Below are 25,331 nucleotides of genomic sequence, written 5' to 3'. Positions count from 1 at the left end.
TCTGTCGCCCAGGCTGGAGTGCAGTGGCCAGATCTCAGCTCACTGCAAGCTCCGCCTTCCAGGTTTACGCCATTCTCCTGCCTCAGCCTCCGAGTAGCTGGGACTACAGGTGCCCGCCATCTCGCCCGGCTAGTTTTTTGTATTTTTTTTAGTAGAGACGGGGTTTCACCGTGTTAGCCAGGATGGTCTTGATCTCCTGACCTTGTGATCCACCCGTCTCGGCCTCCCAAAGTGCTGGGATCTCACTTCCTTAAACTATAGCTCTTGTCAGGTTAATTGGAGAGATGTGTTTAGGTGTTTTCTTCCCCTACTAGACTAGGCTAACACGGAGTCTTGATTCTTTTTGCAGGCCTTACTTTGTGCTAGGGATGAGGGGTGCAGCAGTGACCAGGACAAACAGAGACGCCAAGGGAGAGACCTCTGAGCAGGAGCTCTTCCGCCCACAAGGTGGCAGCACGAGGAGGAGCCTGCCACTCCGGAAGTGGGGAAGGGCAGTCCAGGCAAGGGAACTGTAAAGCTAAGGCCCCAGAGGTGGAAATGGACTTGGCTTGTTCTAGTGATAGAAGGAAGACCAGAGAGGCTGGAGACTAAGAGGAAGGGGAAGGATGGAAATTGCCGAGTTAGAGAGATGGGCAGGGACCAGTCTGTGCAGGTCTTACAGGCCACAGGAAGTGGGGTGGATTTTATCCTAAGTGCAGGGGCAGTCGTTGGGGGTGGGCTTTGATTTAGATCTATAGAAGCTCAACCTGCAGGAGCAGCAGGGCGTGCAGAGAGGAGGCTGGTGCAGGCATGCAGGCAAGAGGTGATTGAGACTCAGGCCAGGGTTTAGCAGGGCACAGTGGAAGGATCGAGGGTGTACTTCAGAGACAGATATGCCAGAGATGCTGTATGACAGCAGGGGTATACATGGGGGTAGGGGCCAGATGAGGGAAGAGAGGAATCGAGGACAGCTCCTAGATTTTGGGAAAATGGAGGATCCATGCCTGAGATGGGGAGGCGGGAGAGGAGCAGGTTGGACAGGGGCTGGGTAGTGGGAGCAAGAGCTCAGTGTGTGGGCCGCGCTAAGTTTGCAACATCTATTAGTCATCCAATGGCGATGCCAAGTAATGATGTGTCTGTGGGGCTGCCAGCTGGGCGGAGATGGGGCTCCACTCCACTTTGCACTCCTAGCATCCTGGTCAGGAGCAGTCTAGGCACAGGACAAAGGTTTGTAGAGAGAAGAAATGCCTGACACTGACCTGCGAAGGCAATCGACCTTCCCAGGACCAACAGAGGACAGCACCATCCCCAAAACCAGTCTTCCCCAGGCCTGGGGCTCACACCAACCTCTTCTGAACCTGGGGCTTCCTGAAGTCACTTTTCCTGGGCCCAGGAATCAACGAAGGGAGACCAGCCCCCCTCAAAAGACCCCAGCTTCAGGCCTGGCAGGGGGTGTGGATTGGGCTGTGGGTGGGAGGGACTGAGTCTTTAGGTGGGGGTGGGAAGGTAAGGCCACCTCTTGGAACAGAATGGCTGGCATTTCAGAACGCACACACAGACTCTGGTCTGACAAGTTCATCAGGCAGAAGTTTTTAAATAGAGGTTATTCCTGAAAACCCTGGCTGACATGTGGCTGTGCTCACAGTCCAGAAGAGTCAGGACAGGGCAGTGGGGAGAGGAGGTTAGAGGCTTCATGTTGTGGCATCTGGCCTTGTTCCACCCCAAGCCCCATGTGCTCCAACAGCTCATTCACTCATTCATTCACTCATCAAACATTGAAGCCTTTGAGTCAGGTCCTGTGGTGGGCACTGGGAGCAAGGGATGAACTAGGAGCACCAGTGACAGTGGGGGACAGTATGTACTCTTTAAATATATATATCAGCATTTCCAACATCACGATGCATTTTCCAATTGATGCAGATATGTAATGAGACTTCACTCCCCACTCTCAAAACTTGCAATGATGCATCTTGCAACGATGCATCTTGCAACTGAAGATGGAAAATAGGGCCTAGAAGGTGGTAAATGTAGAATTGGAGATGTACATAGTTGGGGTCAGGGAGTCAGGGAAGACTGCCGGGAGGAGGTGAGTCTTAGCGGATAAGTAGGAGTTGGCCAGGGAGGAAGGTACACAGAAGGGCTTCCAGGCCCAGGAAACAGCAGAGGTACAGAAGTGAGAATGGGTGGGTGAGTTGGTGAGGGAGCTCCAGGTGCAGAGGATGGTAGCAAAACAAACTGGAGCATCCAAGGTCCAAGTCCTCCAAGATCTTGACTTGCAGATTAAGGAGTTTGTTCACCTAATCTGCTCTGGGCAGAGTGGGGTGAGTCCTAGAGACCCCTCTAGGTCTCTCACTCTCAGTAGCCCCAGAAGGCCTGGAGAGCTGCTTCTTGGTGCCAAGCAGGCAGTGACTCCATCAGATCTAGATCTGGGAAAGGCATCTCTGGTCAGGGCCTGCATCAGGGCAGTGGCTGGCCATAGGACCCTAAGAAGTAGACAGATTCAAGGAGATTCTCAGGAGGCCAGACAGGAGACTATAGTGACAAATTAGAGAAGGGGAGAAAATGAAGGAGCAGTTAGGGAAAAGAAACCTGGGGCTCACCACTCACTGAGAGGAGAACCTCACCAGCTCTGATATGCTCTGGTTCCAGGTTCTGTTGGGACTGATCCAAGAAGGTAGCCTAGAAGTGCACAGAGATGGGAGCCTTGCTTTGCAAAAGGATCCTGGTTGCTGGCCCACAACATGGTAATGAGATTTGAGCTCTATGTGCCCAGGGCTGGGAGGAGGGTCCTATCACTTCAAAAACAAGGAGAGGGTCTAGAGAGGGGCGTGTTGAGATAGGAGTGCTGCCTTGAGACACCTGGCTTTCCCCACTCTGGGTGGGCTCTCAGGTCGGTGGGTTTCCCCTAGCAGGCAGCACTGAAACCTCTGTGCCCTCCCGGGCGGGGAGAGGTTTCACCCTACATGTGGAACCATCCTGAAGGAGCGTCTGGATGGGATGGGGTACACGGAAGGGAGCTGCCAAGAGTGCTGGCCAGTGACCTGGGTCTACGAGCCTGTTAGGGGGTGGGGTTGGGTGCAGGGTACTTGATCCAGAGTGGGCCTCCAGGGGCCAGGATTGGTTCTAGAGGAGGAGGGGTGGGATCGGGGATGGGGGAAGCCTGTAATTGGACTGCAGTTGTCAGGTCCCAGGTTCTGGGTGACCTACTAAGGATTCTGGGTCCAATGTAGGTCCCAGGTTAGATGTCCTAGTCCTGAGTCTGTGTCCACAGTTCTGGGTGTTGAGCCTGGGACAGTGGTCTAGAGTTGGTAGTCCAATCTAAGTCTGAGCTCTGACCCCAAGTCTAGGAGGCAGGGTCATGGTAGTGGCCTAGGGTCAGAATCAAGGTTGGGGTCAGTAACCAGGATGAGATCGAGGTCACGGTCCAAAATCTGGATCTGGGGCACTGTTAGGGGTCTGGGGTGAGTGTCACAGTCTGGGTATGGCGTTGGAGACCCAGGGCTGTGATCTGAGGTCATGGTTAGAGTCTGAGGTGGTGGGCAAAGGTTTGAGTCTGGAGTCCTGTTTGGAGTCTGGTGTCAGGTCGTGGACTGCGTCAAAGGTCAGGGAGTCCGGGGTTATAGCCAGGGTCTGAGATGAAAGCCCCGGGATGGTGTTCAGAGGTCTGAATCTGTGTCTTGGTGAGCGTCCAGGTTCCTTGTGATCACGTCTGGTGTCAGGACCGCGGCCTGACTGGAGAGCCTGGGATCCAGAGATGTGACCCGAGGTTGTGGTCAAGGAATGGGTCTGGGATCGTCTTCCGTGCCGGGTCCCTGTCTTGCTCCAGGCCCGGGTCTCCGTCCAGACCCGAGGTCACCGCCAGGATCTGAGCCCGCTGTCGCAGGTCTGGTTCGGGGTCAGACTCCGCGCGGCCTCCAGGGGGCACCATCGCCCGCCCGGCTCGGCCACTTGCGGGCTCGCTGGCGCTGTGCGCGGCAGGCGGGGCCGGAGGCGGCGGCGGCTCCGGGGCGCGGGCGCGCGGGCGGCGGCGGCGGCGGCGGCGCCCCGACTGCAGTCCCGGCGGGAGCGGAGCGCGAGCCGGGGCCGGGCCCGAGCCGGCGCCATGGGGCGGCGCCGCCTGTGAGCGGCGGCGAGCGGAGCCGCGGGCGCCGAGCGGGGCCAGGCGGGAGGCGTCGGCGCCCCAGGCCGACCGAGCCGCGGCCGGACCGGGCCGAGCGCCGAGCGAGCGGGAGCAGCGGCGGCGGCGGCGGCGGCGGCGGCGGCGGGAGGAGGCAGCGCCGCCGCCAAGATGGCGGACCTGGAGGCGGTGCTGGCCGACGTGAGCTACCTGATGGCCATGGAGAAGAGCAAGGCCACGCCGGCCGCGCGCGCCAGCAAGAAGATCCTGCTGCCCGAGCCCAGGTGAGGAGAAGTCGCCCGCGGCACCGGCCCGACCCCGCGGGCACCCCGGCCGCGACTCAGAGACCCTGGCCCCAGACTCGACCCCGCGACTTGGACCCCCGGGGCCGGCTCTCGCGACCCTCTGTCGGCCCCCGAGCCCGGAGCAGCCCGGCCGTGGCGCCTGCGGGTCCAGACGCTAAGCCCCAGACCCTGGGCGCCTGAGCCCGGAGCGCCCCAACTCCGGAGCTCCTCTGCCCCTTCGGCCCCCGGGCCCGCTCAGGTCCCCCCGGCCGCCCTGCTGCTTCCTTATCGCGTTCGGCCGGCCCCCCGCTCCAGTCGCTGTCAGCCCCTAGCTCCCGCCTTCTCCCACAGGGGCTCGGCGCGCCCCTTCATCCTCCTCCGAGCAGCCCTTGGTCCCTGTGGGGTCCCCTCCCCTCCGCCGGCCACCATTTACCTCGCCTGACGATGTCACCCACCCTTTTGCTGTCCCTGCTCACAGCACCCGCCTTGGGGTTTCCACTACCCCCACCCGTCTCCCCTCCAGTCTACACTTGTGTGAGGTGTGGGGGGACAGCCAGTTTTCCGGACTCTTCTCCCACCCTCTGGTGGAGTCGCTGTCCTGTAGTTGGGCTTGAGAGTGCTTTCGGGGCGGCGTGGTGAGCAGGACCTAGGGTGCTGCGGGCGCCCTCCCCCTCGGACCGCGCTCAGGTGGGGGAAACATCCCGTGCCCTCTCCCCCACATTCCTTCTCGGGCGTGCACTGCATATGGTGCCCGGTGGGTGCTGTTGACCAGGGGCCCTCCCAGCACACTGGCAACAGCTGGACCTTAGCTGCCGCCTCTGTAAGACAACTGACATCACACCTGGTATCAAAGTTTAGACTGTTCAGGATGTAGGTGCAAAAGTACACAGGATGTGGACGATTGCTGCGGTTTGTCCAGCTCTCTATGGCTGATAGAGTATCTCTCCACTGTGTGAGCCTCTCAGCAGCGAATGGGGTGGCCAGGACAGGTGTGGTTTTGTCCCTGTGGAACAGGTGGGGAAACTGAAGCTCCAGAGGTGAGTGGCCTGCCCCAAGTCACACAGGTAGTCTCAGGTGGCACCTGGCCAACAGATCAGGGCTTCAGACTTCCGGTTCTACATTTCATTGGCTGCCCTGGCTTGCGCCAGGGAGCAGATGTGCCCGCCACGGTTCTTTGTGTCGTGTGGCAACTCCTCGTGCATGCCTGAGTGTTAGCCTCCTGGTGCCCCAGCAGGCTGGGAATGGGGCCTGTCCACACTGCCGTGGTCTTATCTTGTGACTGTGGGCAAGTCCCTTCCCTCACTGGGCCTCAGTCTGCTCGTCTGTGAAATGTGGATGGCGTGAAATAAGAGTTGTGACTCTGTGATGTCCCTCAGCCTTTGAAGCGTCTGTCTAAGCCTGGGCTGACGCTACAGGGGTGCCATGCCCATGGCCCTCACCGGCCCCCTCTGCCATGCCCTGCTCACTGGGTGTTTGGATTGACTGAACGTCAGGCAGGGGAGAGGAAAATTGGTCTGCATTCTGAAAAGGCTGTTAGGGCCTTTTTTTTCTAAGATATTTGCAATCAGATTTCTCAAAACAGGAACCAGACTGACTGTCAGCTGGGGGCTGTCCAGGGAGCAGTGACGGTTAGTGCAGAAATGAGTTCAGAAATGACAAACCCACGAGGGAGGAAATGGGGGAGTCAGCCTCTAGGGCTCAAAACGGCTCTCCTTGGTGGCCGCAGCCTTGAGACCCTCCTGCAGGATGGAGTTCGGCAATGTGTGAGGTGGGACCTTTTCTGGAACTGTCTGCGTTCGTGTACTCTTCCCCCCAGAATGCATTGCTTCTGATGGGGTGCCGCCTTGGCTCTGCGGTGTCAGAACCCGGAGAAACGAGATGTTCTTCTTTTCCTGTCCCCTTTCCCATCCACAGCAGTGATGGCGATGATAGCAATAATGATAGGAGTTATTACTGACTTACCTGTTTTGACATCTGTCATCTCAATTCTTCAACCAACCTGTGAAGCTGGCAAGGCCATGCCTTGCATGTAGTAGTTGCTCAAGAAATATCAGGACTGTGTGACGCCCCAGGCAGTCCTGAGCAGAAACAAGGTTGGATAGGATTCTGGGAGGACAGCAGAAGGCAGAGCCAGGCAGCCCAGGTTTTCACATTGGGTCACCATCAGCAGCATGGCCTTCTGCAAATTGCCCACATCTGTGAAATGGACTGGAGGTGCGAGCACCGAATGTCAGTGTGCTAAGGCCTGGGAAGGGCTATGGGCCACCCCTACATGGGGGTCCAGGCCTGGGGCATTAGGGAGCAAGCCACCCTTTGCATAATGCCTTGCCTTGCACACCCAGTGGGGCACAGCGCACCCCCTGCCGCCCCGATGGTGATCCTGACCATGTCTCATGTTTGCCCGACACTTTTCCGTTTGCAGAGTGCTTTTTACTCCATTTTGTCCTTTTGACAACTGTGGGAGGCAGGCCCAGCAGATGGGATTCTCTCCCCTTTAGCAGTTGAAGTCATTGAGGCTCAGGGAGGGGAGGAGTCGTGTCCTCATCACAGAAGAAAGCTGGAATGGGGCCTCAGGTTTCTGGACCACACAGGCCAGTGCTGTTTCTCTGCTGTGCTTTATCCCCTCCATCCACCCCTGCACACCACTGTTCTCGCCCCTGTCCACATTTTGCAGCGTGGGCTGACTGGCACCGCTTGTCTGGGGCCATTGGCTGTCACAGTTCACAAGGCTCAGCCCCCTTCCTGTTGGCTGGGATGGAGAATTGAGCTGCCCTGGCAAAGCTACTGCCCCGAGGGGCAGCTCCACTCCAGGGTCCCATCAGATGCAGGAGCCTGTCTTCCCCATACCCCCAAGGTCAAGGTCAGAGTCAGGGAGAGGGGCTGTGGCTTGTCCCCGTGACAGGGTGCCTCTGGGAATTGTTCACACCTTGAGGTGGCCCACCTTGGCAGTCCCTCCATGGCTGGTGCCTGGGGATGTGGCTTGGCCGAGAGCTGGGGCTGGCATCACAGCTCTGCGTTCCAATGGCTAGGGAATGGGAGTGGTTAGGCACAGTGCCACATTGAGTTGGTACAGGGGCCTTCCCTTCTGTCACCCTATAGAATCCGAGGAAACAGTCCCTTTCCCCGACCTTCTTCTAGAAGGCGGCAGCGTAAGGCAGCATTGTGTATCTGGAAGATGGGAGACCTGGCTTCTCCCTCTACCACCAGCCCACATGGGACCCAGGCCAGTCCCTTAGCCTGACTGGGCCTGCCTCGGTTTCCACCTTGGTAAAATTAGGGGGATGCCCCTTCACTCTCAGGGTCTGTGGTCTGGACCTTGCCCTGAAGGAACTGCTGTCTCCCTTTCCCGGCAGCCAGCAGTCTTGTAATTTTCATCATTTGCTTGATATGACCACTGAGGCCTGGTGTAATTAATCTCTGGGCTCCTAGCTGAGGAGCCCTGCCTGGGCGCTCCCAGGAGGTTCCTCTGCCCTCCCCAGTGACAGTGGCAGCCCCAGCAGCAGATTGTTGGAGCCGGGTGCCTCTTGCAGCCTCCCGATTTCTTGGCTGTTTCCTGGTCCCTCCCCACCGAGAGTTTCCTCCTTCCTGCCCCTTTCTGGCTTCCCTGTCTCCCCAGACCCTGCCCCTGTTCCTCTGCTGCCTCGTTCCTGTTAACTCTTTGCAGCCAGAACTTCCTGCCCTTGATTTGTGGGGGAAGGAGTGCAGCGGGAAGCTTTTTCCCTCCCTCTTTCCTCCACTCCTGCGGCACCAGCTGCAACCCTGCTGCTTCCAGCCTTTGTCCCTTACCCAGAACTTTCCACTTCAGTGGCAGCATTCTCCCGACTCCTTTCCCTGAAAACAAGATGATCTTTCCTGCAGTCACTCCCTCTGGGCCTTTGAAGCCCCACCGTTCCCCAGGAATGGGTCTCTGGGATGTCTTTCTCATCTGTTCTCCTTTCCAGAGCATGGGTTTCACTTATTTGCTATTAAGTCGCCCGCCTGCCGTTACCTGGATAAATGGATTTGAAGGGAGTGTGAGCAATGTAGATTGGAATCTGTGCAGGGGAATTTGGGCTGTTAACCCAGAATGAGGTGTCCTATTAATGCACAATCAATTCCTAGTAGTAAGTTCCCAGTGACGTCAGGTGCAGGCGTGCTCCGCAGCCAGCATCTCCTCCCCGTGCCTAGGTTGCACCCAGGTGGGCTTGGCAGAGGGGTTGAGTGCTCAGGCTAGTGGGTTTGGGTTGGCTTGGCTGTTGCTTTCAGGATATGCTCTTGCCTCAGAACACATAGCAGGAACCAAAAGCACAGTGTTGCCCTTGAGGACGCACAGCCTCCCTCACACCTGCCCCTTTTTCCCAAGCCCCTTCCCTACTCTCCTTCGGCTCCCCATAGGTCAGTTTCTGCTGCTGGATGGAGTTATATTCACGTTATTTCTACTTTGCTGCAACTGAGATACTAAAAGTGAGATGTTTGTCTGCAGCTTTTTTCTAAAACAATAATATCCCTTCTCTGCTTTGCTGCTTACTGCAAAGGGCCGCGTCTATGCTGGCAGAAGTGGGTTTTCTGGTATTAACATGTTGGCAGCTCTGTTCCCAGTTAGGGGCAATTTTCTGACTCTAGAGCCATCTCGTGTTTGTGATGGGGGACAACCCCCTCCTGGGAACCACAGGGCACAGAGTTCTGGAAGTTTGTTCTTGGTGCATTCTAGCGTGATGCAGATTACGGTCTCCATGTCGGCAGTAAATTGCAGGGTGTGGGTGCTCATGTCATATTTGTGAAGAAGCCGTGACATTTGACAAGGCCGCCAGAGTGCCTCTTCCCGAGCATCCCCGCAAGGGAGCTGCTTTGTGGCCGACGCGACGTTCTGGAGCCCGGGCTGTGTGCCGGGCCAGCTGGCTTTTTCTCTCCACTGCTCAGGGCTTGCCTTGGACTGATGGTTTGGGCTGGTCTTTCCTATTTGGTCTGTGGCCCCGTCCTTGAGCTCTGAGGATGTTGTTGGCCCCAGAGAGAGTCATTGAGAAACATTAAGAAGCCCCAGGGGACTTCCTCCTGCTGCTGGCACCTTGGTGTCAGGTTTCCTGGAAATGCCACAGGGAGCACCTCAGCCATAGCCACAAGCCCTGCTGCGCTGGCTGGTGAACGCTTGCTCATCTCCCAGGGGACGGTTCCCAGAGTGGCCGCACCAGACCTGCCAGGCCTGTAGCCTTCGTGCCAGCTCTCACTGTCCTGGCGTGGCAAAGCTTTAGCATCACTGTCACACGACAGGCACAGGAACCATGGCTCCTGGCTGCCAGCTGCCGGCCAAGGCTGCCTCTCATCCTGGGTTCCAGGGAAGGGGGCTGCCCGCCTCCTGCAGCCCCTGGTCAGGGGCGGGAGGGCCTCCAGGCCAGAGGCTGGGCACGTGTCAGGGTCCTCTGAGCCCTACACCCAGCTCTTTCACAGGGGTCAAGGGGAGGATGGAGGGTGCTGTGGTGGGAGGCCGTTTCTCAGGCAGCCTTTGGACATTTTCTTTGACACTCACTCACTGTGTGCCTTGGAGCACGTGGCCCAGCCAGCTTCCTCCAGCCTTGGTTTCCTCACCATCAGCAAGAGTGTGTTGGCCTCTGACTTGTCACTCCCTCCCGTCCACACAGCTGCAGCCTCTGACCCCGAGCAGGAGCCACCTGAGAGAGCCCAGGCCACAGAGCATGGCCTAGACTTTGCATTTCTTCAGAACCATGAGGTGCCAGAAGGGACCGGAAGTGCTCCCTCAGCACCCACTCCTTCCCTGTCACCCAGTGCTCAGTGCTGCAGCTGCTCACTGTCTTCTGCCCCCAGCGTTGGGCTGGGCCTGCTCCAGGAGCAGCAGGAACTGGTGTGGGCTGCCCTAGCTGCAGGGGTGCCAAGGTGGGACTGACCACTCCTTCCCAAGGCTGAGCAGGCACCAAGCACCTCTGTGCCAAGGAGCCCTTGATGCTTTGGCAGGGCAGGCTGCAGGCTCTACCCACTGGGCCCACAGTAGAGCAATGCAGTGCCTGAAGCTGGTCTGTGAGCAGGGGAGTCCCAACCACCCTGCTCAGCTCAGCCCTGGCCACAGGCCCCATCCACCAAGGCCCCATCCTCCAAGAACACGGCAAATGTGGAGCAGAGGGTCGGGCAAGACCGGCCACTGTGTGATCCAGCATGGACTGTCCGTGAGCTGTGGGGCGCTGAGGAACAGGGCGCTGGCGGCTCTCTCCCATGGCCCAGCAGGCAGGGCACGGTGGGCAGCACGGCCAGCCTGGCATCTTAGGAGCCCCCCTTCTGCCGTGTCCACCCAGGCTTTGCAAATGGCCAGTGTGATGGTGGCGATTCAGCATCTCATTGACATCCTCATTTTACAGGTGGGGAAACTGGACATTTCAACTCTGTGACCAGGTGGTAAGGGCCATTTGGAACCCAGGCACCCATCCAATGGCCAGAGCAAAGATCAAGTCCCTTGCCCAAAAGTGTTGGGATCCTTAGGGTCCTTCCGTCTGGGACTGTTGAGGCCACTTGGTTCTCCTGATGCTCCAGAGTAGATCTTGGGAGCCACGTTCCCCTGGATCTCAGGGTTGCTGACCTGGGTGGGGGCAGGGACACGCTCTGGGCTCACTGCCACTCCAGGCTCTGCCAGTATCAGGGAGCAGTGTTGGAGACAAGGTGACCCAACCCAGGAGGCTGCACCGCCCCCATGCCCGCCTGTGCTTGCCACCCTGGCAGGAGCTGCCCCCAGTGGCAAGTTCTTCCAACCTGCCAGTTCCCTTGGCAGCCAGACCCATGGGAATAGACAGGAAACCCTAAAATTGCCACTTTGGGGGCCTTCCATTCAAGGACTGTGCTCAGGCCTGACCTCGTGTTTGGTTTCTTGCTGGGGGGAGGGGGGTTGTTTATTTTATTTAAAAAACATTTTTTTCTTTTTAAGGAAGAAAGTGGAGTGCTGTGGGCTGGGAAGAATGCGGTGGCCATGCCCAGGCGTGGCTGCTGAGGGGGGAGATGGCCTCAGAGCCCCAGGTCCTGCTTCCTGCTGTTCCCAGGCGGGGGCCAACAGCAGAGCCCCTGGGAAGGAGAAACGGCCTGCCCGGCAGGTTCCCCTGGCTGTCGCAGGCAGGGAAGCGAGCATGCTTCCCCCTTGGAGATTTTGTATGTCCAGTTGAGAAGTGGCAGTGGCTACTCCCTGGCTCCTAGGTGGCCATTCCCTCTGCCAAGCTGGCACCATTTTTTTTTTTTTTTTTTTTTTTTTGAGGCAGTCTGTCTGTCACCCAGGCTGGAGTGCAGTGGCGCAATCTTGGCTCACTGCAGCCTCCGTCTCCAGGGTTCAGGTGATTCTTCTGCCTCAGCCTCCTGAGTAGCTGGGACTACAGGCGCACGCCATCACACCCGGCTAATTTTTGTATTTTTAGTAGAGATAGGGTTTCACCATGTTGGTCAGACTGGTCTTGAACTCTTGACCTCATGATTCGCCCGCCTCGGCCTCCCGAAGTGCTGGGATTACAGGCATGAGCTACTGCGCCCTGCCAAGCTGGCACCATTTTTGCAGGCTCCTAGGAAGCAAGTCTGGGGCTCAGTGGGGCTTACTGCTGAAGCCCCGTGGCCCCCATTCCCAGGACCATGCCCAGCTCCTGGTGGGTGACCCCTACAGGCTAGAATTGCTTTGCCTGTCATCTGCATCTGCCTGTCGCTGCCTTCCGCTTGACCAGCACCTGATATCATACTCATTTGACCCTCCACTGCCCCGGAAGACAGGTATTTCAGAAGACAGGCATTTCGGAAGACTGGCATTTTGTGGTTTTTTTTTTTTTGTTTTTTTTGTTTTTGCTTTTTTTCATCCTCTTCTGTGGACCAAAATGTCCCAGAACTCAAAAATCTGGTGCAGAACCAGAGTCCCGCCTTCCCGGCCCACCTCCCAGGTGAGATGCAGGTCCCTGGCCTTGGAGTTTTCTCCATGCTCTGGTCTCCCAGTGCATAACCTGTGCATTGAGGGCCGCCCAGGGCCCAGGCCTCCTGTCTGCAGGTGCTGAGTGCAGGGACTGTGTCTTTCTCAGTTAAAGAGATTTTTATGAAGCCCCTGCTGTGTGTGAAACACCACAGTCTCTGTCCACTGTTTCCTGTGTCCCTGGGAGTCCCACGTGCCGGGAAACATGTCCTTGACAGTGGCTGGTGGACATGAGCTGGCATGTGTCCTGAAGGGGTAGGTGTGTTGTCATGGACGGGGGGCCCATCCTCGGAGCTCCTGTCAGTTCTCAGAGAGCATCCTGACTCCCCAGTGGTGGGGCATTGACCCTCCTTTTCCCATCCAGGCAGGGTCTGTTCTGAAGGAGTCATAGGATGCGAACTCAGGGTCACTTAGGCCCATCCTTGTCTTCAGTGCCCTGCTTCCTGTTGGAGACAATTTTGGAAGAGGCCACAGCCCCTCCCAGCCTCTGAGGGTGGGGAGCAGGCGAGGGGGTCACGGCCTTGGGACTGTGCTCATGGCAACCCTGCTGTGCTCATGCTATCATGCTATCTTGCTCGGCCTTTCCTGAGGAAGGCTCGAACCAAGTGAGATCAGGGGCCGAGGCCCGGGAGTCCACTGCAGCCCTTCCCAGAAGGACAGTGCCCAGCGGAAACGGATAGGAGCCCCGTCTCGAGCCTGAGGCCAGTGGCCAGGCAGGGTCCACAGGCCAGGTCAGTGCTGCCTGGAGCTGCTCTCCGCAGACGGCTCTTCTGGCTGGAGCCACCGTTCTTCCAGACCCTCGGGCCCAAAGCCTGAAAGCCCTCATGGGGCTGGACTCATAACCCGTCTCCTGGTCCCGGACAGCCTGAGCCTTCTCCCACCCCCCCACTTCCCCTTCTTCCTGCCCAAGTGTCGCCTCTGCCTGGGCTTCCTCCCCGTAGCGCCTCCAGTGGAGTTGGGCTGCCGCTGCCCTGGACCGAGCCTCCTGAGTCCTGCTCTCCCGCCCACTCCTTGGCTCTGAAGCCCCCCGGTTTGCAAGGCCCTGCCCTCCCACTTGCCATGGCCTTTGTGTGCCCTCTCCCCTGCCCCGTTGGCCTCTTGCTTATCCCTGGACATACTGTCCCCTGCCTGTTCCCATGTCTACCGACCTCCCTGGCTTCGCCACCTGCCGAGATCCTGCTTGCACTCCAGGAACCCAGGGGAGTTCCGCCTTCTCCACAGAGCCTCCCCAGACCCAGAGGCCTCCTCCCCTTCCCAAGGCTTCTGCACACGCTGTCTGGTATCACAGACTCAGAACCATGCCTTGGGCAGGGCTGCTTGGAGCAGGGGGTGGCTTTGGCATGATGTACACAGTGCCTCAGGGGTAGATGTGCAGCAGGTCTTCGTGCCCACAGCCTGGGTGGCCAGTCCGACCAGCCCTGGACTGGGCTCCTAGGGGCAGGCAGGGTCGGGGTGCAGAGAGGCAGGGGCCGTGCCAAGCACAGAGAATCTGGACTTGCAGATCCAAATCTCCACCAGCTGCAGTCTTTTCCCAGGAGGCCTGCTGGCAGCCCCATAGATCCTGCAGGGCCATGTGAGCATGACATGGGCTCAGGTTGTTGGCCCTACAGGCCCCCAGCACCGCACATGCCCTCAGTATGGCAGCTACACGTTACCCTAGGAGCCCAGACTAGTGAGGACCAGATGCAAGCCTCAGCTGGCCATCGGGACAGACTGGCAGGGCTGGGCTGGAGATGGACCAGGAGAGGGCAGGAGGGGATAGTAAGGTGGTATTTGAGGCCAGGAGTGTAGCCTGTTGTGGCTCTCCCAGACAGCACTCATTGTGGGGGTGAGATAAACAGGGTGGGGGGTGTCAGGTTGGGTTTTGGGGGTCACAGTGGCCAGTCCCTCCCCTACGGCCATACCAAGCAACCCAGGGCAGGGGTCACATTTTATGTCCAAGTACTAGGGACACACGACCAAGGCATGGCCTTTTCTTACCATTTAAAACATTGAGATGCAGTTCATACAAAATTCATCATTTTACTATACAATTTAGTGTTTTTTAGTATATTCACCATGTTGTGCAACCCTTACCCCAAAAAGAAACCCCATCCCCACCGGCAGTCACTCCTCTCCCTCTCTCCAGTCCCCGGCAGCCACAGATCTGCATTCTGTGTCCGTGGGTTTGTTCATGTGAGTGGACACCCACAGTATGTGGCAACCCTTTGTGACTGGCTTCATTCAGCCTCTCGTTTTCAAGGCTTATCCGCGTTGTGGCCCCTGTCAGTGCCTCATTCCTTTTTACCGCCAAGCCGTGTGCCCCTGTATGGAGATGCCATATGTGTGTCTTCTCATCTGCTCACAAACCAGGTTTGGCTTTTGTGACTTGGCCAAGTGCCCAAAGCCAGCCGGTGGCAGCACTGGGACCAAACCCCACAGGCAGTGGGCCTCTAAGCAGGGGGCCACCTGCCGGCCACCCTGGCCTTTGGGACACAGCCTGGCCGGGGCAGTGCAGGGAAAGGCTTCCTGGAAGCCGTCTGGTTTGACCTGTGGCTGGGGTAAGTGAGTAGGCCCGACATGGTGGCCTCCTTCCTGGAGGGAGTGGCGACACCCCCAGCAGTGCCGTCCGCTCACAGTTCTGGGCCTGCAGCCCCGACAGGCTCTGGGAGCTTCTGCTTACTGCGCCCCCCTGTCCTACAGCATCCGCAGTGTCATGCAGAAGTACCTGGAGGACCGGGGCGAGGTGACCTTTGAGAAGATCTTTTCCCAGAAGCTGGGTGAGTATGGCAGTGGCTCTGCCAGCCACCAGGCTTCACTTCTTGCCCCTACCCCAGTCAGCCCAGCCGTGCTCCCCACTCTCTGGAGATTTGGCCTCCCATCTACTCAGGGTGGAGCAGCCAGCGAGACCCCAGGGTTTGCTCCAAGTCTCTGTGACCCTGCGTGCCTCCTAGCCCCTGCCCATCGGCCCAGGGAGCCCCGTGGTGGGGGTGGGGGCCCAGAGTCTTCCAGGGCCGCCAGGGAAGTTCCTCCTTTGGGGTTTTTGTTTTTGAGAGTTGCAGCTTCCCCTTGGCGCGGCCGCAGCTGCTCTGGGCCGTTGGTAGAACTGACAGGAAGAGGCGGGGCCCTTCCTGTGGCGCCTGCCGAGCTGTGGTTGGCCCCGCCCCACCCCATGGGCCCTCTTTGTAAGCAACCTGCCTGGCGCTGGCCCTCCATTCCTCCTCCAGCTGGTGTCTGATGCCTGCTGTCAGAAGTTTCATGTAACCCACCCTGTGGACCTGGCCTGGAGGGCAGGCTTGGGGCAGGTCTCGGGAAACAGGCTCCAGCCCCACATGGCTCTGATTTGGCCTTCCTGAGAATAGGAGCTCAGCTCTGGACAGGGGGCATCCTGGCCTGATGGGATCAGGCATTGGACGTCAGCCTGGGGGAGTCGGTGTGTCAGGAAGCACAAAGTTTGGGTCCCAGGCCTGTGCCATGTGCCCTCAGGCAAGTTGCTTCACCTCTCTGAGTCTGCTGGTGTCCTCACCTGGGAGATGGGACTCATGAGTCCCACTGCACAGGCCTGTCACAGTCAGATGAGAGCACTGTGCCCACTGTGAAGCCTGGTCCCCATTCCTCAAAAGCCCTGCACTGAAGGCCAGGCAGTGAGGACTGAAGTGATGGCCGCAGCTCTGACCCAGGTGCCCATGCGGTGTCCCTGAAGGCATGGGAGGCTACCAGCTTGAGCCGGCTCACCCGTGTCAGACGGGAGGCCTGAGAAGGGCCTCTGTCCCCGGGTAGTGCTCGGGGGCCAAGTCCCTGGGCCCGGGCCCAGGCCCCTTACTCAGGCATGAGGGCACTCTATCTGGGGTCCCCTGAGAGCCCCTCCCACAGCCCACCTTGCCTCTCCAGTTCCTTGTGGCCCATACCCCTTCCATGCCCCCTGCCCTGAGGCCCCAGCCCCCAACCTCTTTCCCAGGGACTTGCCACTTGGTAGAGTAGTGCTGGGTTCCGCTTGAGCGGAAGACAGTGTGTCTGACCAGCTCCTTGAGCCCTAGTTTCTCCAACTGGACCCATCCTTCCTGCCTGTTTCTCAGGCCACTGTGCACATAAGCCAGACAATGCAGTGGGGCAGGGTCCAGAGGAGTGGTGTGGCCTCTCAGAGCCCCCTGCTAACCTCCCCGCCATGCTACAGGCTGAACTGGCCCCAGTGGCCACAGCATCCCAGGGCCCCCAGACTGGATCGTGTTGCACCTGCACAGCCCGCCCCGGTGTGGGGTATCGGCCTCACAGAGCAGGCACAGGGTCCTGGGCTGCAGTGAGTGGGGACCCAGGTGCCAAGCCAGGGCTCCCTGATGCCAGAGCTAACCCCTCTCCTCTGCCTCACCCATCGCCGTCCAGCTGCCACCTGGGGAAACAGATTTCAGGAAGAGGGTAGAAACATAGGGGCCCTGACCCAGAATCCAGGTGTCTTCAAGTTGGCAGCAGCCTTAGTGGCTGCCTGGCCCACCCCTTGCCATCTCCATAGCCAGTTCTGCCCAGGGAGCTCAACTCACACCATCCTCGATGATGGGAAGTCCTCTGAGAGAGGCATGGCTCTGTGACCTTACACTGTTGCCTTCAGGGTACCTGCTCTTCCGAGACTTCTGCCTGAACCACCTGGAGGAGGCCAGGCCCTTGGTGGAGTTCTACGAGGAGGTGAGGCCCAGAGGCCCGGGCCCTGCTCTGCCCGGAGAAAGGGAAGGAGGTTGGGGCAGCTTTGTGGAATCCACAAGCCACCTGGTGTGGGCACCCCCATTCCCTGCTGGGCTCTCGATGACCTGCAGGAATCCTGTCCTCCAGATCAAGAAGTATGAGAAGCTGGAGACAGAGGAGGAGCGCGTGGCGCGCAGCCGGGAGATCTTCGACTCATACATCATGAAGGAGCTGCTGGCCTGCTCGCACGTGAGTGTCCTCAGCTGGCCCCGTGTGCTGGCCGAGAGTCACCTGCAGACTGGGAGGGGAAAAGAGGACCCTGCAGAGAATTCATGGCCACCTCTGTCTTCCACAGCCCTTCTCAAAGAGTGCCACTGAGCATGTCCAAGGCCACCTGGGGAAGAAGCAGGTGCCTCCAGATCTCTTCCAGGTGTGTGCCTCCCGATCCCTGCCCAGGCGAAGTCACCTTGGACAGCCCCGGGTCAACGAGCCTGGTCAGCTGGGGGTGGGGCCTGGGCAGCCATGGTCTTTCGGGGCTCAGTCACCAACTTCCAGCTTCCTCCCTTAGCCATACATTGAAGAGATTTGTCAGAACCTCCGCGGGGATGTGTTCCAGAAATTCATCGAGAGGTGAGAGCGGGGCAGTGTAGGAGAGGAATGGGGAGGGAGAGGCCGCTCTCAGAAGGGTGTGGCTGGTGTGGAGGGCAGAAGCCAGCCTTCATTAGGCCCTGAGCAGGCAGGTGGCTGGCCCGTCAGTGGCCCCCTTGCAAGGACTCCTGAGAGGTCAGACAGGCTGCAGGTCATCTTCTCCCACACTGCCATCCTCAGCACTAGGCAGCTCAAAGCCCATCCCAGGCAGTCTCCTAGCTCCAGGGAGCTCCAGGGACCTAGGAGAGCCGCGCCACCTGTGCCTCTTTCTCACAGGCTGTATAGCACCTTGCTGGCCCACCCGGGCTGAGAAGCATCAGGGTCGTGGTAGGGGTGGGCCCAGGAGAGCACACAGCCCCTGTGACCCTCACAGCCAGAGTTGGTACGGTAGGTGGGAATTGTAGGCAGATTTCAGCTAGCTTTAGGGAGCAGCTTTTTTAGGGTCACTGCTGCCCAGCCATGGAGTGAGCTCTGTGTCACTGGAGGTATGCAAGCAGGGATAGGAGACGTACTTGTCAAGGATATGGTAGCAGAAAGTCTGGGTTAAACTGGAAGACCTCGTCTCTGTGTGGATCTGATTCCAGCAGGAAGCCACAGCCAGGTGGCCGAGGGCTGTGCTGGGTACCCAAGCAGCCCTGGCTGGCACTGTGGGTGGGCAGGCCCTCAACATATCATTCCTGGAAGAGGACATTAAAGCTCGTGATGTTTCCACATCTACCCTCACGGGACCCCAGGGAGTGGCTGCTGGGTGGGGCAGGCTCACAACAGCATCATCCTTCCCACATTCTGAGTGGCCCCTGAGCCCAGATTCTTCTCTTCCAGCGATAAGTTCACACGGTTTTGCCAGTGGAAGAATGTGGAGCTCAACATCCACGTGAGTGGGCCTGGGTGGGGCATGGAGAGCTGTGCACCCTGCTGCTCCTCTCCCGGGAGCTGGGCCTGAGGCTTGGCTGGGAGTGGGGAGGTCAGGGGGTATCTGTCCTTTAGTCCCCAGGGCCGTGGCTATGGGGGTCAGGGCCGGGATCCTGGCATGGGGAGGCTGGAGCAGGTAAGTGTGTGGCGAGGATGGCCAGGACATGGGTATGGGGACCGTGGCGTGGGGCCAGCCCCTGCTGCCCAGGTGCCTCTGCCCCAGGACTGGGCCAAGGCAGCCTGTGGTGACCACAGCTGTCGCTGCCCCTCAGCTGACCATGAATGACTTCAGCGTGCATCGCATCATTGGGCGCGGGGGCTTCGGCGAGGTCTATGGGTGCCGGAAGGCCGACACAGGCAAGATGTGAGCACCCTGCTCGGCGTGGGGGAATGTCTGGGGGAGCCGGGCTCCTGGGGGCCCTGACGGGCTGGGTTCCTCACAGGGCTACCTGCTGCCCTATGCACTCCTGTCTTGCCATGCTGTTACCCCTGCAGGCTCCTCTGGCCCCAGCCCTCCCGGTCTCTTATTTGTGTCACAGGCTGGTCCTGGGTCTAGTCTTTCCCTCAAGCGCCCCCAGAGGCAGCCCTGGGCCCCTGCTCCCGGGTGTTGATTGCCGACCTCTGCTCTGCAGGTACGCCATGAAGTGCCTGGACAAAAAGCGCATCAAGATGAAGCAGGGGGAGACCCTGGCCCTGAACGAGCGCATCATGCTCTCACTCGTCAGCACCGGGGTGAGTGGGGTGGGCTGGGCTGCCGCTGAGGCTCTGGAACCCCGGGCACCCCTGCTGACTGCCCCTCCCCTCATTTCTCCCCTCCCAGGACTGCCCATTCATCGTCTGCATGTCGTACGCGTTCCACACACCAGACAAGCTCAGCTTCATCCTGGACCTCATGAATGGTGAGTGCTGGCCCTGCCCCAGGGTGGGCTGGGCCCAGGCACGGCAGGCTGGGGCAAGATGCTGAATGCTGCCTGTGGGGCTGCCTCCCTCAGGTGGGGACCTGCACTACCACCTGTCCCAGCACGGGGTCTTCTCAGAGGCTGACATGCGCTTCTATGCGGCCGAGATCATCCTAGGCCTGGAGCACATGCACAACCGCTTCGTGGTCTACCGGGACCTGAAGGTGAGCGCCTTGCTGTCCCTAGGCTGGGCCTCCGTAGCTGTCCTCTCCTTCCTCTCAGCATCCCGGCCACCAGGCCCAGAGGAGTGGGGCTCCTGGGACATGGCCGCCCCTCGTCTTCCCATCTCCGCCCCTGCCCTTCCCACCGAGCCACTCTCTGGGTCCAGGTTGTGGCTGGGGACAAGAGAGAGGACCCCACCTTTGCCCTTTCCTTGGGGAGCCATCGTCCTCTCCAGTGAAGCAGTGCCCCAGCTGGCATCTTGCCTGGCCGGGCCCCATCCTGAGTGCCCTGCGAAGCTCACTGGGCTTCCTCCACAGCCGGCCAACATCCTTCTGGACGAGCATGGCCACGTGCGGATCTCGGACCTGGGCCTGGCCTGCGACTTCTCCAAGAAGAAGCCCCATGCCAGCGTGTGAGTGCCCCCCACCCTCTCCCCCCCCACCCCTCACCACTCCCGCTCATGGCCCCCTTGCTCCCACAGGGGCACCCACGGGTACATGGCTCCGGAGGTCCTGCAGAAGGGCGTAGCCTACGACAGCAGTGCCGACTGGTTCTCTCTGGGGTGCATGCTCTTCAAGTTGCTGCGGGGGTGAGTGGCCCATCCCAGGTGGGCAGGTGGGTCGGGGCTAAGAGAAGTTCCTCCCCAATCCAGGTGGGATGCCAGAGGAGGGGAGCCCATAGCTGCCTTGGTGTTAGGGGTGGCACTGTCCCTGACTTTGGTCACAGCTCATTCATGCTGCCTGCCTCCCTTTCCCCATTCCTGTCCTTTGACATTATTTTTGGCCTCTCTTGCCCAGGCATAGCCCCTTCCGGCAGCACAAGACCAAAGACAAGCATGAGATCGACCGCATGACGCTGACGATGGTGGGTGCGGGTCTCAGCGCAGGGCTGCGGAGGGGGTGGGTGGGGGAGCTCCTGTGAGTGCCAGGGCATGACTCTTGCTTCCCACCAGCCAGCAGAGATCTCGGCCACTGACCCCTACTCTGGCCTCCGAGGCAGACCTCCTGCCCCTAGGCTCTTGCCCTCCCCGTGCTGTTGGAGCACCTGACAGATGGAAGCTGCGCCCCATCTGTTCCTCTGCTGGGGGCTTGGACCCCTCTCTCCCCTGAGCTGGGATGGGGTCGAGGGCTCTTCCTAAGCCCCTGCTAATGTCCCACTCCTCTCTAAAGGCTGTGGAGCTGCCCGACTCCTTCTCCCCTGAACTCCGCTCCCTGCTGGAGGGGTTGCTGCAGAGAGACGTCAACCGGAGACTGGGCTGCCTGGGCCGAGGGTGAGTGCCCTGGCGCCTTGGGCATGCTGCCAGCTGTGCCCCCATGAGGACAAGGGCTGTGTCCCGTCACCTGGAACCCCCTCCAAGGTCGCAGCCTCCTTGGAGGAGCTCACAAGTTGGGGCATGGCCAGCCCTGTCCAATGTTCTCAGGGTGGAGGGGCTGCCCTGGGGGTTGGAGCTGCTGGAACCAGCTGGTAACTGGCTTCCAGAGGGGCCCTTGTCACAGACAATGATAATAGCAGCTTTTTATGTTTATTGAACATTTATTAAGCACTGGGCATAGGGTTGCAAAATTTACCAATGTTAAAACCCACAACTCTATGATGTAGGAACTTCTGTTCTCCCATTTGAGAGATGAGGAAACAGCTCAAGCTTAAGGAACTTGCCCAAGTTCACAGAGCCAGAAAGTGGCTCAACCAGGAGTTAAGCCCAGGGCTCAGGGTGGGGCTGAGCCCAGATGACTGGCCTCTCCCCACAGGGCTCAGGAGGTGAAAGAGAGCCCCTTTTTCCGCTCCCTGGACTGGCAGATGGTCTTCTTGCAGAAGGTAACAGTCTGCGGCAGGGACTGGGGGTGCTCTGCAGTCCCACCCCCGAGCTAATGCCCTGTTCTGCTGCAGTACCCTCCCCCGCTGATCCCCCCACGAGGGGAGGTGAACGCGGCTGATGCCTTCGACATTGGCTCCTTTGATGAGGAGGACACAAAAGGAATCAAGGTACTGGGCCTTGCCTGGCCTCTTGTACCTGGGCTCTGATCCTGGCCTGGGGGAGGATCCCTATCCCTTCTTATCACCCGTGAGACCCTGTGCCAGCCCTGCCAGCTTGTAGGCCTCAGCTCCTCCTCAGCCAACTTCCCTGGGGGTGGCAGTTGCACTGTCCATCCCTACCCAGGGCCCTGGGTCTGGGCAGCCTGTGGCTGATGGTATTCTGGCATCTCTGTCCATTCATGTGCCCCTGCCCCATCCACCTGGTAAAGTTACTGGACAGTGATCAGGAGCTCTACCGCAACTTCCCCCTCACCATCTCGGAGCGGTGGCAGCAGGAGGTGGCCGAGACTGTCTTCGACACCATCAACGCTGAGACAGACCGGCTGGAGGCTCGCAAGAAAGCCAAGAACAAGCAGCTGGGCCATGAGGAAGGTGAGGGTCGCCGGCTGCTGCGGCACCAGGCCCCTGCCTACTTAGAAGTGAGCAGCTGGCTCAGGTTTAAGGAACTCGCCCTGGATCACAGCCAGAAAGTGGCGGCTCTGGGATTGAAACTCAGGCTGGGGCCGGGTGTGGTGGCTCACGCCTGTAATCCCAGCACTTTGGGAGGCCAAGGAGCGCAGATCACTTGAGGTCAGGAGTTTGAGATCAGCCTGGCCAACATGGTGAAACCCTGTCTCTACCAAAAAATACCAAAAAAATTAGCCGGGCATGGTGGCACGCGCCTGTACTCCCAGCTACCCGGGAGGCTGAGGCGGGAGGATCGCTTGAACCTGGGAGGTGGAGGTTGCAGTGAGCCAAGATTTTGCCACAGCCCTCCAGCCTGGGCAACAGAGTGGAGACCCTGTCTGAAAACAACAAAAAAGAAACCCAGGCGGGGCCAGCTGAGTCTCCTCTGTCTCTCACCTCAGACTACGCCCTGGGCAAGGACTGCATCATGCACGGCTACATGTCCAAGATGGGCAACCCCTTCCTGACCCAGTGGCAGCGGCGGTACTTCTACCTGTTCCCCAACCGCCTGGAGTGGCGGGGCGAGGGCGAGGCCCCGGTAAGGAGCCTGTGCGGGGGTCCGGGAGCTGGGCTTCCAGGTGGCTGGCCGGCCCGGCTCTTACCCGCACCACCCATCCCTGGCCCTGCAGCAGAGCCTGCTGACCATGGAGGAGATCCAGTCCGTGGAGGAGACGCAGATCAAGGAGCGCAAGTGCCTGCTCCTCAAGATCCGCGGTGGGAAACAGTTCGTTTTGCAGTGCGATGTGAGTGGGGGCTGGGCTGGGGCTGGAAGGGCCGAGGGGCCAGGCCAGGCAGGCTGGGGAGAGCCCCAGCTAACAGAGCTGGGCTTGGCATGTGTAGAGCGACCCTGAACTGGTGCAGTGGAAGAAGGAGCTGCGTGACGCCTACCGCGAGGCCCAGCAGCTGGTGCAGCGGGTGCCCAAGATGAAGAACAAGCCGCGCTCGCCCGTGGTGGAGCTGAGCAAGGTGCCGCTGGTCCAGCGCGGCAGTGCCAACGGCCTCTGACCCGCCCGCCCGCCTTTTATAAACCTCTAATTTATTTTGTCGAATTTTTATTATTTGTTTTCCCGCCAAGCGGAAAAGGTTTTATTTTGTAATTATTGTGATTTCCTGTGGCCCCAGCCTGGCCCAGCTCCCCTGGGAGGGGCCTGCTTGCCTCAGCTCCTGCTGCACCAACCCAGCCGCTGTCCGGCACCCACCGTCCTGACCCCAGGGGCTGCCCACTCCCAGTGTCTTCCTGCGGGGGAAGAGCACAGCCCTCTCGCCCCTTCCCTGAGGGATGATGCCACACCAAGCTGTGCCACCCTGGGCTCTGTGGACTGCACTCTGTGCCCACGGGCACTGCTGAGTGGCCCAGCCTCCCTCACTGGGGCGGGCGCAGCACAGGGATCCGACTGAATTTTCCCACTGCACCCCTCCTGCTGCAGAGGGGCAGGCCCTGCACTGTCCTGCCCCACAGCGTTGGTGAGAGGAGGGGCCTGTTGTCTCCCTGGCCCCCAAGGCCTCCCACAGTGACTCGGGCTCCTGTGCCCTTATTCAGGAAAAGCCTCGGTGTCACTGGCTGCCTCCACTCCCACTTCCCTGACACTGCAGGGCTCGGCTGAGAGGGTGGCATTGGCGGCAGGTGCTGCTACCCTCCCTTCTGTCCCCTCTTGCCCCAACCCCCAGCACCTGGGCTTAGGGACCAGAGCAAGGCTACTGTGGGTTGGGCCATACTGGCCTCGCCTGGCCTGAGGTCTCCCCGATGCTGGGGCGGGTGCGACCCCTTCTGCCCAGGACGGGGCCGGCCAGGTGGGCGGGCAGCACATCAAGGAGGCTGGCTGGGGCCTGTCAGTGTGCCCCCCACCCCGGCCCATCAGTGTATCCTTGCCCAGGCTGGCCAACCCCACAGCCCACGTCCTGTCAGTGCCGCCACCTTGGGGCGCCGCCTCGCCCACCGCATGCCCCCTCGTGCCAGTCACGCTGCCTGTGTGGTGTCGCGCCTTCTCCCCCCCGGGGCTGGGTTGGCGCACCCTCCCCTCCCGTCTACTCATTCCCCGGGGCGTTTCTTTGCCGATTTTTGAATGTGATTTTAAAGAGTGAAAAATGAGACTATGCGTTTTTATAAAAAATGGTGCCTGATTCGGCTGTCTCAGACTCTTTGTACCTGGTGACTGCTTTTCAGCCTCTGCTGGGCTGGGGCCCGAGGGGGAGGGTCTCGGTGGTACCAGATCTCCTTCACCACCACGGCTTCCAAGGTGGCCTGCTGGGGCCCAGGCCATCTTCCAGGTGGGGTGAGGCAGTGAGTCCCACTCCCCCTCCTGCCCTTCCCAGCTGACAGTCCTCCCGCCTAGCGGCTGTCCAGTGCCCATTCCTCACCTTTTCTCAGGGAGGAGAGAGCAGCTTCTGCCACTTACCAGGTAAGCAGGAGGAGGTGCCAGCAGTGTTACATCTGGTGCAGTGTCTGGGCTGACTGCGACCTTCTCAGGCCCACAGAACACCCCTGCACAGCAGGCTCTAAGCTGACGCCCCTCCCCAGAAACAGTCACAAGGCACGTCTGCTGTCTGGATCGCGCCGCAGGCCCTTGGCCATCTCTGGCTTCAGCCTCCTCTCTGGTCTCACTGCACAGCCCTAGTAGGGGTCCCTGAGGCCTGAGGGGAACCCCAGCACTAGGCCTCTCCTCTACCCAGAGGCTTCTGGTCAACTTCCCTTTCCCCACGTCCCTGCCCTGCGGGCCCCCAGGATGACTACACAGATGGGTGCTGTTGCCCACTCCACACAGGGCTTTGCTGGGCATGGCTGGGGCCCATGGCCAAAGCACAGCATGCCAGGCAAAGAAGGGAGGCAGGCAGCTGGGCAGGGTACTCTGGGCTGAATACAAAAGAGTCAGGGGCAGTGGCTTTTGAGCCAGGCCTCCAGCATTGGTGTGGGAAGGAAGGAGGACATTTCTGAGGCAGGGAAGAGCCAGGCACTCATGAGTGGCCCAGGCTGGCCGGAGGACTATGGGAAGGAGCCATGCCTGGAGGCCCTGAATGCCTGGCTTAACCTATTCCAGAGCCAGGTGTGTGCTTGGGGACTGTAGAATGAAGATACAAACGACATGGAGTCCAGACCGGCCGTGCTCAGGGAGCTCTTGAAGGCGCTGAACAGGGCCGAGGGTGGTGAGAGCTGGCTCTAAAGTGATTGCTTGGTTACTGAGTGCAGGATGTGGGGAGGGAGGCGAAGGACAGGAGGCAGGGAG

General features: G+C 59.7%; 1 protein-coding gene across 1 annotated transcript; it reads left to right on the top strand.

Moving 5' to 3' along the window:
• Positions 1-4,030: 4,030 nt before the first annotated feature.
• On the top strand, positions 4,031-24,231 carry GRK2 (G protein-coupled receptor kinase 2). The gene is made up of 21 exons (XM_007968626.3): positions 4,031-4,380; positions 14,978-15,054; positions 16,878-16,951; positions 17,096-17,197; positions 17,304-17,378; positions 17,517-17,578; positions 18,419-18,470; positions 18,781-18,872; positions 19,141-19,240; positions 19,329-19,407; positions 19,501-19,631; positions 19,947-20,041; positions 20,111-20,218; positions 20,427-20,493; positions 20,799-20,899; positions 21,378-21,444; positions 21,517-21,612; positions 21,873-22,035; positions 22,512-22,648; positions 22,740-22,853; positions 22,951-24,231. The coding sequence occupies exons 1-21, from the start codon at positions 4,268-4,270 to the stop codon at positions 23,113-23,115; spliced, it is 2,070 nt and encodes a 689-aa protein (XP_007966817.1). The 5' UTR covers positions 4,031-4,267; the 3' UTR covers positions 23,116-24,231.
• Positions 24,232-25,331: the final 1,100 nt, after the last annotated feature.

The sequence above is a fragment of the Chlorocebus sabaeus genome, chromosome 1 (assembly GCF_047675955.1).
Source record: "Chlorocebus sabaeus isolate Y175 chromosome 1, mChlSab1.0.hap1, whole genome shotgun sequence".
NCBI classification, from domain to species: domain Eukaryota; kingdom Metazoa; phylum Chordata; class Mammalia; order Primates; family Cercopithecidae; genus Chlorocebus; species Chlorocebus sabaeus.
Note: the sequence above shows the minus strand (reverse complement) of the source record. Positions and strands in the feature narration are given on the sequence as shown.

Excerpts from the sequence above, each read along its gene's own strand:
- GRK2 (XM_007968626.3), top strand. The coding sequence starts at position 4,268 with ATGGCGGACCTGGAGGCGGTGCTGGCCGACGTGAGCTACCTGATGGCC. Across the intron at positions 15,055-16,877 it reads GATCTTTTCCCAGAAGCTGG|GGTACCTGCTCTTCCGAGAC; the intron begins GTGAGTATGGCA and ends TGTTGCCTTCAG. Across the intron at positions 21,613-21,872 it reads AGGACACAAAAGGAATCAAG|TTACTGGACAGTGATCAGGA; the intron begins GTACTGGGCCTT and ends CACCTGGTAAAG.